Source organism: Schistocerca nitens, chromosome 6, assembly GCF_023898315.1.
Source record: "Schistocerca nitens isolate TAMUIC-IGC-003100 chromosome 6, iqSchNite1.1, whole genome shotgun sequence".
Lineage (NCBI taxonomy): Eukaryota > Metazoa > Arthropoda > Insecta > Orthoptera > Acrididae > Schistocerca > Schistocerca nitens.
This window is the reverse complement of record NC_064619.1, coordinates 226,796,041-226,810,623: the sequence shown is the minus strand read 5'-3', so window position 1 is coordinate 226,810,623 and position 14,583 is coordinate 226,796,041. Positions and strand designations below refer to the sequence as shown.

At 44.6% G+C, this 14,583-nt stretch overlaps 1 protein-coding gene across 1 annotated transcript in view; it reads right to left on the bottom strand.

Annotated features, from left to right (window-relative positions):
• LOC126263295 (armadillo repeat-containing protein gudu) overlaps positions 1-14,583 on the bottom strand; it is a 174,129-nt gene that overhangs the window by 63,110 nt on the left and 96,436 nt on the right. Inside the window, exons 7-8 of the mRNA XM_049960382.1 lie at positions 8,592-8,888; positions 1,897-2,085 (exon numbers count right to left, since the gene is read on the bottom strand). Of these exons, the coding sequence (XP_049816339.1) occupies positions 1,897-2,085; positions 8,592-8,888 (486 nt within the window). The remainder of the gene's footprint in view (positions 1-1,896; positions 2,086-8,591; positions 8,889-14,583) is intronic.

Here is a 14,583-nt window from a genome sequence, read left to right as displayed (position 1 = left end):
AGTCTGGTGTCTCCTTCCTGTTCTTCCTGGTTTGCTGTGCCTTTTCTTAATTGGAAGACCACAGGATCCCCACAAGTCCCTGTGTTTTCCAGTCAACATGGAACACTGTGGAGTTGGCACCTCAAACTGCCCACCTAAAACCAAGCACTTCTTCTGCTATCTCAATGAGACATTTGTGGTGTAGGAGCCTCAGATTGGATGAGTTTATGCATTGCTTAAACAGTGTCCATCAAAACATTACTTACACAATGGAGCTAGAAGAGAATGGATACCTTCCTTTCGTGGACGTCCTAATAAGGAAAAAGACAGTTCATTAACCATGTAGTGTACAAGAAGTAGACCCATATAGACCTACATGAAATGAGTTCCAACCATCTGAAACAGAGGCATACTGTGTTAACCATGCTGGTACACAGGATGCATGCCATCTGTGAAGAAGAGCCAGCCACACTTAAAGGAAGTGTTGCATCAAAAAGAATACAGTGAAGCACAAATTAGAAGGGTATTCAACAAAAGAAAAGATGCAACAAATCAGAAAGAAAACAAAAGAGCCAACAATTGGTTCAAATGGCTCTGAGCACTGTGGGACTTAACATCTGAGGTCATCAGTCCCCTGCCAAGAATTGCTTTGATTCCCTATATGGAGCAATTCCGAGCCAAGACCACGTGGCTGCTTGGAAAATGCGACACAAAAACCATCCTCTTACCAACGCTGTAGACAGAAAACATTCTTGGTTGTGAGGGACTCACTGACACTCCAATACATCAGGCAAATCAGCACTGTATTTCAAACTGCTGCAAGAAATACATGAGACGTATACATCTGGGAGACAGAGAAAAAAGCATTTGTAGAGTGCAACCTATATGAAGCACATATATTTGGTTTTGAGAACACCAATTTGTTGTGCTCAACCAGTAACAATTAGGGAAGCATTATTAAGGAATCTGTAAACACAAGGACCTTCAAATATATTGTCAAGAGGGATGAAGGCTGTCAACCAATTTGGTGTGGGATCCCACATCTGTGGAATTGTGTTATGAATGTGCCCATGCGAGACAGGCCAAGAGTGCTGATACAGAGATTTGGATGCAGTATCCAATCCACCACTGCAACACTGCTCCACTCTCATCCCTTCCTTGCCCATCAACAATGTCAGAATGGTTTACATAGCCATATGGAAGGGCCAGCCACACCACTAATATAAATATAGGGGCAGATACAGTATTTTGGCACTTCACTGGAAGATAATGATCATGACACTCATCAAAATGTTGCAGAATCTGAACATTGCCACCTTGTTGGAAACCCAAAAGCTTTTCATCTCACTTCTAGAATGTTCAGTAAATCTGTAAGGAAATTTGTGCTATATTGAATTCCCTAGTGTTTTCTTTCTGCAATAACTGATGTTTCTGCTTACCTGAGTTGTTAGATTAACCAGAAAAGTGTGCAGTGTAACTGAACATAATTAGCTTCAGCAGAGGAATGTTTATGATGACTGTTGTCATGTACATTACATACATATACAATATTAATAGAAGAAACAACATACATATTCAGCAATACTGTTGATGCTACGGTATAGGAATAGAAACAGTGGATTAAACAGCACAGTTGTTACAAGAGTTTCAAAGGAAATGAATCATATCTGCTGGAGTGTGGACTGAGTTCATGAGTCTGTTGTCTACATTGATCAACTGTAATAGTTTCACAGGTTTCTGTGAGGCCTCTGTATCTGGTGACATGATTTAAACATTACAAAAGTAGATATTTGCATGTTACACAACAATTAGTAGTTGTCTTTGTCTCAGCAGTTAATTTCAATGTGTAATTCTGCTAAGCAAAGTGTGCTTTTGGCTGGGATCTTAAGGGCTATAATGTTAAAAAAAACAGCTTACTGTTAGAACCAGTTGTGCTAACATTGGCACCACACCGTGATCTGTAATAATAGCCAGATTCTCCTTATCCAGTGCTATTTTGGAAAGAGCAGCACACACACAGGCGAGGACATTAATATCGCTTGAACGAAGTAGGCTCACAATCAACTCCAGACCACCAACAAAACTTCTCACCATTTCTCCAGAATTCTAGGTACAAAAAGAAAAAAAGTTGAAGATCACCTAGTAACTGTATATTATGTTCAGTACATTATAAATGTAACAAGAATTCATAGTAATAGCTTTCATTATTCATCATATGAAATAACTTCTAAAAATTGAATTATCGGTAACAAGATATTCATGATTTGTTCTCATTTGCTGAATAGACTTAAAATAAGCTCCAAAGTAAGGCAAACAACAGTTGATGTACATGTGTTCAAAGCAATATGAGCATATGTAATTTGAATTTGTAGTATAATTCTTGTATTTTTCATGAAATAAATGCTGTGTTGATTATATGCGATAAATTAAAAACTCGTGTTAGCTTGTCTTTCAGTGTGGTATCACTTGAGCCTCTCCACATGTGAATCACAGATTGACTAAAAGCTAAGGCATGTCATTAGTTCCTCTGGATTCCTTCCGGATTCTGCAGAGGCTCATCTACAATGCTGTGGGCATGTTTAGTGTTACTGACCATATTTCATTGTGTCCCTTGACATTCTCTTTCACTCTGCATTGTCTTTAAATAAAATGTACTTGCAACTATAATGAGGCGTGTCATGTTGTATTGACTCTTCTTGTTTCAAGAGAAGGTTAAGTGGTTAAGGGCTCAGAATACTTTTACTGCACTTTATACATTGTAGATGTCCTCTTCTGACAATCACAGATTTTAATGCGCTGCCTTCATTTTCACATTTCAGATTTGTGGACCACCACTCTTCTCCTAATTCATAAGAGAGAAAAAGCCTGCTCATCACATTGAAAAACTGAATCATCAAATTTGAAGTAAGGGGCTGTGGAGTCGTACACCGCACACTGTTAATCGTAGTTAGTAGAGAAGATGGAACATTGAGTCTGGACCAAAAGGCATACACAAAAGAAATTTTAAATGAAACCTGAATGGAAAACATCATTCATAATAAATGCACAACTACAAAGTGATGCAGACAAGATAAACAAACAAGATGCATTGAAATACAGAACCATGATTGAAAGTCTCCTGTATTTAGTAATGGGTATATTGTTTGTAGTTGTGGTCTTCAGTCCAAAGACTTGTTTAATGCAGGTCTCCAATCTACTTTATCATGAGTAAGTATCTTGGTCTCTGAATGGTTATGGCAACACCTGTCTACTTGAATCTATTTACTGCAGTCAGTCCCTCTTTTCTGTTTCAGTTTTCCCACTTCTCCCCATTATCAAAGTAATTATTCCTTGGTACCTCAGGATGCCTGCTTTTACTCAAATTGTGTCATATTATTTTTTTCTCTCTAATTAAATTCAGTATTTCTTCATTAGTTATCTGATCTGTCAACCTAATCCTCAGAAAACCTCTGTAGCACCACATTTTGAAGTCTTGTGTTCTCTTCTTGTATGTATTGCATGTCATCCACATTTCACTTCCATATAAGGCTGCACTCCAAAAATACTATCAGAAAATAATTCCTAACTACTAATGTACATTCAATCATGATGTGCGCAATTTCAGAGATCGTGCGTCCATACAGTTCACAGACCTGCTTATAAAGACCACTTGGGTTGGCACCCTGGTGCACTCTGGTGAGCCACCAAAGAAACAGTATTAGTTAAGTGGTCACAAATGAGTGCTCAGCCTATTCTGTAATCTGTATTACGGTTGTCTAGTCAATGTGTTTAGTACTACGCACAACCTGTACATCACTGTATCTTACGTGTTGTTCCGTAGAGTACTATGTTCCATAAATCGTGTTTCTTCTCGTTACAGCAAACTTAGTGACAAGTGAGGGTTACATTTTCTCTGCATGTTAGTGTCAGTGGTAAGTCATCTGATAACCATCTTGGTGGCAGAAATACTCCAACATATCATTGCCTAGCAGCAAGCTTTCGTGGAACAACAGCAGGCTCTCACTACCGCTTTCACTGAAATGGCATCTGTGTGTTCGTGGCAGGTTACTCTCCAGTCAGTGCATCCATCACCCTTTCTGGCATATGATGTATCAGCTGAAGACTGGGACTCCTATGGGACATGACTGTGCCAACATTTACAGGTTTTTTGCATGGCCGTTGCAAACCTGTGTAGTGTTCTCTTTCTTTCCCGGCTTTTGCAGTGCACTTATCAGTTGTTCTGCTAACTTGTGACTTTGCAAGAACTGCTCAGCTTGTCATTTGATGAAATGTGTAAGCTTCTCTCAACCTATTACTGTGACAGAACTGCAACACTTGTAGAATTTTACCATTCTCAGAAACGCCCAAACCAGTCGTACACGGGTAGAGCCAGCGATGTAAATTTGTTGCTGGTACCTATCATGAAGCCTACACTCAACACTGGGTGCATGATATTATTATCTGTGTAGCTCTGGATAGGAAAGTCTGCAAAAAAGCATATCAATATGATAATCTGACACTTACATAAGTGCTCAATATAGCACAGTCCTTTGAAGTGTCAATGGCCGCAGGCGATCAGATTGCTGTGTGGGGGGAGATATTGGAAGTTGGTCAGTCAACCCCTGTTAGGCATGCTGCAAGTGTTCAGGATGAAGGGGAATCCATTGCAGCAGCACAACCTTCAATTCAGTGTTGCATGAGACAGCATTGGTTATGGCCACAGCAGCAACAGGCTGGTTTACATCAGCAGCTGCATGCTCCCTTCCATTTTCCCTGTACTGCTTCATCCAACATGAGTGTGCTGCATGCCCTAAATGTTGGATTGTTTGCAACAAGTGTCAAAAGAGAGGCCACATTGCATCAGTGTGTAACTCCTCTTTAAACGTCTTTGGTCCACTGGCATGTGTATTGGCCAGGCAGAGATGGGGATGTTACATGGGTATTGCCACTTACAATTACTGTGTTCAGCAATACTTGGTGCCACAGGCTTCTTTTCCCCATGGCTGATGCCACAGCACCTATGGAAGCATCTGCATGTCAGTTTTACTGGGACTTTCTAAATCAGTACTGAGTTATTGTAGTGGATGCCAATTCCAAGTCTCCCTATGTGGCACATCGTCTGTCCATGTCCGTTGCTGCCACTATTTCAGCCCCATCTAAGACTTTTGCAATTGAGTGACTTGGGTATACTGTCATTACTGATGACAGCCCCCAGTTTTCAAGAATCTGCATTTTTTTGTCAGGCTAGTGGTGTTCACCATCTCACAGCACCTCCATTTCATCGTCAATCTAATGACGACGCTGAATGCATGGTTCAGGCATCTCAAACTCAGATGTGGAAGTATGTATCTGGCAGGTCTCCTGAAGCTGCTTTAAGACCATTTTTATTTTTTTTATTTTGTACCATATCACTCCAGTGGGGAACAAGAGCCCAGTGGAGCTGCTACATGGATGCCAACCATGGCCCCTCCTTCACCTGCTGTATCTGATGCTGCATCTGCCAGCGTCATTGGCTTCATGATGGTTCCAGCTGGGGACACCTGTCTGGACTTTTGGTTTTAGCTGTGGGCTTAACTGGGTTCCTGCTGCCATCAGGCACTGCTGGGGTTGGTGCCTGTGCATTTCCACACTCCTGAAGTGTGGGCATCCTGTCACTTTGACCAGCTACAGCTGCATGTGGCAGGATTTATTCTGGATGGCCTAGCGACTGTTCCTCCCCTGCCACTGAAGCAGGGCATCACTGACTTGGGTTCCTGCCCCCCTGCCCCCACCCCCCTCCACCCCTAATCCTTGACTGCCATTGTTGGTGCAGCCCCCGCTGCATGTGATGTCGCAGTCACCACCACCTCTGTTGCTGGGTCCTGTGCGGTCATTGTCCCCAACGCCCTCACTGAGGCCTCTGGTGCCAACCACCAACCTTGACAGGAAATTTGCTATGGAAACGCTATCCCCAGCCCTGTCCTACAGCCTCTCATGAGAGGAAGATTGTGCACTAAACTGTACCCTCATCACTTCTGCCCCTACTCACTGGTGACTGCCCGCCTGATGCTGCAGCAGCCGCTGATGTCAGGTGATGAAATAGAAGTCAGTGCGATCATCGGTGTTTTCCGTGACTCATGATCTCACTGCCTTGAGAGGTCAGTGCTTTTTTTTTGACGATACCAGTGCTTCTTTGGTACCAGCAGATGTTAAGTACCAGTGCTTTTCCGGTAGCTGTATTTTTTTTCTGTACCATGCATTTTTTCTGTACTGTGCACTTTTTCTGTACCACACATTTTTTCTGTACCATGTATTTTTCTGTGCCTAGTTGTTTTTATGTATGTATGCAGTTTATCCACCACTTAGAAGGGAGGAGTGATGTACCTTCACTCATGACATATGTGATTTTAGAGATTGCACGTCCTTACAGTTCAAAGGCCCCCTTATAGAGGCCACCTGATGAGCCGCCAAAGAACCAGTATTATTTAAGTGACTGAAAATAAGTGCTTGTCCTATTCTGTAACCTGTATTACTTTAGTCCAGTCGATGTATTCAGTGCCACACACAACTTTTACTTTATTGAATCTTACATCTTGCTCTGTAAAGAACTATTTTCCATAAATAATGTTTGTTCTTGCTGTAGCACTAGCTCCTACATGTATACTAAATGTTAACATATTTTTCTTTTGCAGAAAAACTTTTCTTTCGATTGGCAACCTGCATTTTATGCCCTTTTTACTCTTTTAATTGTTAATTATTTTGGTGCACAAACAGCAAGACTTGTCTACTTTTAGTGTTGAATCAGCATCACCTGATTTAATTCAACAACACACTATTAACCTTCATTTACTTTCACTGATGTTCACCTTATAACCTCCTTTCAAGATATTGTTTGTTTTGTCCAAGTAATGTACCAAGCCTTTTGTCACCTCTAACAGAATTACATCATTGGAAAATCTTAAAGTTTTTATTTCTCCTTCTGAAGCTTTAATTCCTTTCCTAAATTTCCCTTGATTTCCTTTACTGCTTGCTGTACACACAGATTGAGTAACATAGGGGATAAGCTACAACACTGTCTCACTGCCGTCTCATGCCTTAAGTCTTATGAATGTAATTTGACCCCCAATTTTAGCTTATTCAGTGGTATATTCCAGCCAATTAAGTAGCAACCTACATCTACATTTACATCTGTACTCTGCAAACCACGGTGAGGTGTATGGCAGAGGGTATGTCCACTGTACTAATTGTTAGTGTTTCTTCCTGTTCCATTCATGTATGGAGCACAGCAAGAATGATTGTTTGAATGCTTCTGTGCATGCAGTAATTATTCTACTCTTATCTTCAAAATCCCAATGTGAGCGATATGTAGGAGGTTGTAGAATATTCCTATAGTAATCATTTAAAGTTGGTTCCTGAAACTTTTTAGTAGACTTTTTTGTTATTGTTTACATCTATCTTCAAGAGTCTACCAGTTCAGTTCCTTTAATATCTCTGTGATACTCTCCCACAGATTAAACAAACCTGTGACCATTCGTGCCACTCTTCTCTGTATATGTTCAATATCCCCTGTTAGTCCTATCTGGTTGGGTCTCACATACTTGAGCAATACCCAAGAAAGAAACACTGGTGATGAGTGAAATACATGCTAAATTATTTGCAAGGTCCTACAAATACTGCACTCAGCTGGTGCAAGACTGAAATGTATATCAATGCAAATTGGAAAACTGACAAAAAATTGTAAGACATTAGTAGATAGCTTACAATTTTTGGGAGTGCAGCCATAAGCTGAAGTGTGAGAAAACAGCAACACGTTGCAGAGTTTGTTGCATCAAGTAGCACTTAGGAAAACTTAAGTGAATGGACAACCCTCTCAATGAAATTGGTGAAGAGTTGATTCTGCTACATGCTATGAAGCTCCTTATCAATAAATGCTGTGTTAAGAAATCTGCTGTAATCACGAGGCTTAGGGAGGTACCAGTAATTTGGATGTAAAAATGTTCTTTGTGCAACACGAGGTGAAAACCAACAACTCAAGCTATATCGCAAGTGAGAAAAATTATTATCTGACAAAGGTAATCAACAATCTTAGGATGAAAATCGGTTGGAAGTTAGTGAGTGTCAAGGACTGGGAGGGGGCTTTGATATTGACCATATCTTATTGTGTTCTTTGAGACACACTTTAGTAAAGTAATGCATTGTAAAATTAGTAATCATTAGCTATACATTGTCTCTAAACATGTACTTACAACTGTGGTGTGCTGTATGATTTTATAAGAATTCTGCTTGTTTTAAGAGAAAAATAATTGGCCTAACACCTCTAGGAAAGTGGACATGGTTCCCAGTTTGCCTTAACACTGTCTTGTGGGGTTGTGGGTTGAATTCTTTTATGCCTGGTCAAAAATACAGTGCTTTGATTACATCTGAACTGTTAATACTCTGCACCAACAAACATTTTGGTCTTATACAGGCTCAGAAATTTATTTGCCTTTGTTATTGTCCTTAGTGACTCAATCTCTTTCAATGAAATCTTCCCTTCATGATTATGGAAACATACATTAGGAAACACGGCCTCTCATTCAGTCCTGACTGCTTGTGTCTTATGTCTCAGATTGGAATTTCTTAGAAGTTAGAATTAGTATTAATATTATATGTACCTTAGCATTATGGATGCATGGACATAATGCCCAAGCAGCATTTGCTTGCACCCGAGGTGATGGATTCTTCAGCAAAGACCAAATGAGCCTCACGCCATCAAGTTCTTCAATGATTGCCATTGATTCCTTCTCATTAGCACACTCACCAAGCACAAGGGCAACGTTCTCCAGTAGTGACTGGTTAGTACTGTTCAGTAACTGCACTAGCAGAGGAATACCTTTGGCATTTCTCAGAACTTCTCGATTATGAGGAAATTTTGCACACTGGGCAAGCCCTCCGACAACATTTGTTAGCACCTGTTTTGACAAATATTTGGAGTGAGTAACAAGCAAAAATGTAAAAAGAGAGGTTTCATTAAATTTTGTTTATAGTTTGGAAACTTTATGATTAGACTCTTTAAGGTAACTGAATAAGATGCTATTAATGTTGATAATTATTTATAATACAAACTTGGCACATTACACAGTAAATCTAAAGCATTCATAGGAGACAGATTCATACATACAAACACAAAAAATGAGGTGAGATACAAATATATCTATACATCGGGTGAACAGGTGGCACTACCTAGCGAAATGTAAAAAGCCGAAGAGTCACAGGAAATGTTAGTCAGCTTATTACTTGAGGATGTCTGTCTGGTGACATAATTCTTTCTGAAAGTGTTTTGTAGTCAGGAGATCCTCAGATTATTTGACTGCCAGTATGTGCTAGTTCATTTAGCATTACCCAGGGTGCACATGTAGTGCTATATTACAGACACGAACTAACCAGACCATCAGCCACATTGTTGAAGAGTGTTCCAGAAGAGCCTATAATGGGAGCCTCAATGACTTCCTGCTTGCAACTCCAGAGTCGATAGATTATATTAATGTTGTGACAGTGCCACGACATTCAAAAGTGCCGCTACGTTAGTACGCGAACACGGCGATAGAGGCGCTCCGCAGCTCGGCCGAGCGCGGGAGCGCCACCTGGCTATGAACGGCGCCGGCCGCATGTCACGGCACGGCAGTCGAATGACAGATGCGGAGTCAGTAGTATGTAACCCGCTAGTGTTTCTACTTGTGCATATCCACGCAAATTATTAGTGCTTAAAGGTTATAACATTTTGGCGACGAGGTCGGATATTTTTTTTCCTGCGTTGTGGACTTGGGTGTTCGTGTCGGGGCAGACATGGAACAGCTTCTGCAAGCGCTCATTGAACAACAAACACAGCTGACGGCTGCTATTCAGGCGTTGTCGACGTCGCTTACTCATCGTCTGTCTTCCTCTTCTCTGCCTCCGTTCCCTCCTTACGACGAGGCCGCTGAAGACTGGGAGGATTATGAGAAGCGTTTGCGGCAACACTTCTTGGCTTTCGGCGTTGTCGACGCTCCTATGTGTAAGTCGTTATTTCTATCTTGGATTTCCCCACGGATCTATCAGCTGCTATCTCAGTTAGCCCCTCTGCGGGAACCAGCCTCTCTGTCCTTCCAAGAAATGTGACTTATTGTCGAACTATTACCGCAAAAATACCCATGTCGTTGCCGCCCGCGTGTCGTTCTACCGGTGTCGTAAACAGCCCCATCAATCTTACCGGGCTTGGGCGGCGGAACTACACGGTCTGAGTAGGAAATGTCAGTTTGTCACGGACACTCATCATGAGTCTTATGCTGATTCAATGGTTAGGGATGCTATTCTACGGCTTGCTCCTGATAAAGAAGTTCGGCAACGTGCCTTACAACTGCCAAACCCGTCGTTGTCGGAAGTTCTAAGCATCGCTCAATCTTTTGAAGTGTCTCACGCTGCTGGTGCGCAAATAGACGCGTGGTGTGATGTAGGCGCTGTACAGACCACTTTCGACACAGACAATTTGCCTGTTTCACAGGGGAACGACGATGTGGCGGCGGTTCACTCGCGTAAACAACGTCGCGTTGGGCCGCCACGCTCGCAGCGAAAACAGCAACCACAGAAGCAGGTTCGTTCCGCACTTCCTTCTTGTCCAAGTTGCTTCGTACAGCATGACAGGACCATGTGTCCAAAACGTTGGGCCACGTGTAATTCATGTAGGAAAAAAGGCCACATTGCTTCTGTGTGTCAGTCCCCTAAAGTTCCTGTCGACGAGGACGAGGCTTCGGACATGGACGTTAACTGTGTGCTTTCTCAAACAAATAAGTTGTTTGTTACTGTTCGTGTTCTGGATAAAGACATTCGCATGCAAGTGGACACTGGCTCTGCGGTAACTCTCATTAATTCTCGCACGTATTTGGAGTTGGGCTCCCCTCCCTTGTCTCCAGTTACGCGAAATCTGAGAACTTATAATAAGCAGAAAATTCCTATCGTTGGCCAGTTTGTTGCTTCCACTGCCTACAAGTCTGTTGTTAGGCCCCTCACGTTTTATGTGGTGGATCATGCGGGAACGGAAAACCTGTTCGGTTATGATGCTTTCCAGTTGTTCGGGTTCTCCATTGATGATATGCACCTCATATCTGAGGATATTCCGTATCAACAACTGGATGGATTGTGTTCTGAATTCTCGTCCGTGTTCTCTGCTGGTCTGGGTCGGGCCAAGGATTTTGAAGCCCACATTACTCTTAAACCTACAGATCGCCCTAAGTTTTTCCGGGCACGCCCTATTCCGATGGCGTTGCGCGCGCCTGTCAAAGCTGAGATCGACAGGTTAACAGCTTCAGGGATTCTCCTTCCTGTTCCCTCCAGCGAATGGGCATCGCCCATCGTGGTGGTTTCTAAACCAAACGGGAGTCTGCGATTGTGCGGTGATTTTAAAGCCACTGTCAACGCTGAGCCTCATTGACACTTATCCTCTTCCCCGTCCTGAGGAGTTATTTACCAAGCTCGCTGGGGGCCAGTTCTTTTCCAAACTTGACTTATTGGAGGCGTACCATCAGTTGCCATTGGACGCGTCTTCCAAGGAATTTCTCGTCATCAACACTCCTTGTGGGTTGTATCAGTACCAGCGGTTACCATTTGGCGTCGCTAGCGCGCCGGCCATTTTTCAGCGGTTTTTGGAACAGCTCACGGCTTCCGTTCCCGGCTGCATCAACTACCTGGATGACATTGTTGTCACGGGGGCCTCCACTGAGGAGCACCTTCGCAATTTGCGCTCACTGTTTCGGGTCCTGCATTCAGCTGGGTTGAAGTGCAATCTGGACAAGTCACTGTTTTTCCAACCCTCCATTGTGTATCTTGGTTTCCACTTGTCCCGTGAGGGTATACGTCCTCTACGACAGCACGTTGCGGCCATTACCGCTCTACCCCGGCCGTCTACGGTCAAAGAACTTCAGGCGTTTCTCGGCAAGGTTGCTTATTATCACAAATTCATTCCATCCGCGGCGGCAGTGGCTCATCCTCTGCATCAGCTGTTACGCAAAAACGTTCCTTTCTGTTGGTCCGACGAGTGTGAGCAGGCTTTTGCCCGCCTGAAGGCTCACTTGCAGTCGGCGCCTTGTCTTGCCACATTCCGTCCGGGTCAGCACTTGGTTCTGGCGACTGACGCGTCACAGTATGGCCTAGGGGCTGTTCTCGCCCATCGGCATGAGGATGGGTCGGAACGACCCATCGCCTACGCTTCCAAGACCCTCAACGATGCTCAACAGCGTTACTCTCAAATCGAAAAGGAGGCGCTCGCTATCATTTATGCTCTAAAAAAGTTCAGCGTTTTTTTGTATGGTTCTAAGTTTCACCTCATCACCGACCACAAGCCGCTGGTATCTCTGTTCAGCCCCTCGGCGTCGCTTCCGGATAAGGCAGCTCACCGCCTGCAACGTTGGGCCTTATACTTGTCTCGTTTTCACTATGAGATTCACTATCGCCCCACGGCCCAGCAGGCCAACGCTGACGCGTTGTCGCGTTTGCCGATGGGCCCCGACCCGGTTTTCGATCGAGATGAACTACTCTGTTTCCACATTGATGAGGAAGAACGTCGTGCGGTCGAGGGTTTTCCACTTACAGGTTCGCAGGTCGCGTCGGCTACTGCGCGGGACCCGGTCCTGCGTCAGGTGATCGGTTTTGTTCAACGGGGTTGGCCGGACAGGACCAAGGGCCGGGCATCGGATCCCCTTCGCAACTACCATGCCTTGCGCCTTCGTCTGTCTGTTCGTGAGGGTGTTGTTCTTCTGGCCACGGATGGCGCATCTCCACAGGTCGTGGTGCCAGCCTCTCTTCGAAAAGCTGTTCTCAAACTATTGCATGAAGGCCATTGGGGGATTTCTCGGACTAAGTCCCTGGCCCGCAGGCACGTTTATTGGCCCGGTATTGATTCGGACATCGCCCACATGGTCGCTGCGTGTGATCAGTGTGTTCAACAACTGGCTGCACCTCGTACTATGCCCTCTCCGTGGCCTGATCCGGCGCAGCCGTGGGAACGGGTGCACGCTGACTTTGCCGGCCCCTTCCTCGGCACTTATTGGCTACTGTTGATTGACGCCTTCTCGGAAGTTTCCGTTTGTTGTTCGATGTCCGTCGCCCACCACTGCGGCGACGACGCTGGCTTTGTCCAAAATCTTTGCGCTAGAAGGTGTTCCATCCACGATTGTCACGGACAATGGCCCTCAGTTCTCTTCGCAGGCCTTCCGTGAGTTTTGTACTGGACAAGGGATTCATCATGTTACAGCACCGCCCTTCCATCCGTAATCGAACGGGGAGGTCGAGCGCCTCGTCCGCACTTTCAAAAGCCAAATGAAAAAATTCCTTAGTGATTTTTCCACAGATGACGCTCTGTTGCGATTTCTGAGTTCTTATCGCTTCACGCCTCTGGGTGATCGCAGCCCTGCTGAACTCTTGCATGGCCGCCAACCGCGCACTCTACTGCACCTGCTTCACCCTGTCAGGCCTTGTACTGTGTCCCCTAGTGCGGGAAAATACCCGGTGGGCGCCGACGTGTGGGCACGGGGGTATGGACCTCGCCATAAATGGATTCCAGGGGTGGTCCAGGCTCTTCGCGGCCGCCGGCTTTGTGAAATACGTACGGACGACGGCATGGTTGTTCGCCATTACGACCAGATGCGCCCACGAGTGGTGGCCACGCCGGTGCCACCGCCCCTTCTTTCGTCTCCACCAGCCCGAGAAGCCAGTCCTGTCGCTGCTGCCGATCTTCCGGGCGTGTTGCTGCAGCCGACGTCGCTACCGCTTCCGGGTACGCCGGAACCGTCCCCAGTCGCGACGCCGCCGCCTCCGGGACCCATCTCGCTGGAGCACACCTCCAGGTCCACGACACCTATGGATGCTGCTCCGGAGTTTTCACCCATCATCTCGTCCAGGAGGCACGTTCCACGCGCAAGCTTCCGTCCTGGACATTTTCGACCATACTCTCGTGTTTCTCCGCGGGATCTTCTCGCGGCCTCCCAGGAGGCCATGGATGTCTCCGCACTGTCCGTGTCTCCCAGGAAGTGAGTGTTTTTTTTCAAGGGGGGAAAAGTGTTGTGACAGTGCCACGACATTCAAAAGTGCCGCTACGTTAGTACGCGAACACGGCGATAGAGGCGCTCCGCAGCTCGGCCGAGCGCGGGAGCGCCACCTGGCTATGAACGGCGCCGGCCGCATGTCACGGCACGGCAGTCGAATGACAGATGCGGAGTCAGTAGTATGTAACCCGCTAGTGTTTCTACTTGTGCATATCCACGCAAATTATTAGTGCTTAAAGGTTATAACAATTAATAGACTTGATGTTTGTTTGTAATCCTTAAACTTTGTTATATTAGTGATGTTTGTTTGCAATTATTAACGTTTGTTATATTAGTGATTTGTCTGTTCCTTTCTTATGTGTCTGTATTGCCATACGATAAATAAGTAATAACTTGAGGATGTAACGTCAAGTGACAAAAAATAATCAAAGGGTTCAAACCTAAATTAATGAGCTAGGCAATATTACAGGCTCTCCAGTAGAGAATATCCAAAGGTGTGTAGTTGAGTAGTTGAACATGAAATTAGTTTTTCATCTAAGAGAATTGACTTATAAGTGAACCTGGTGTAAATAATGGAAGTTATGTAACTTCA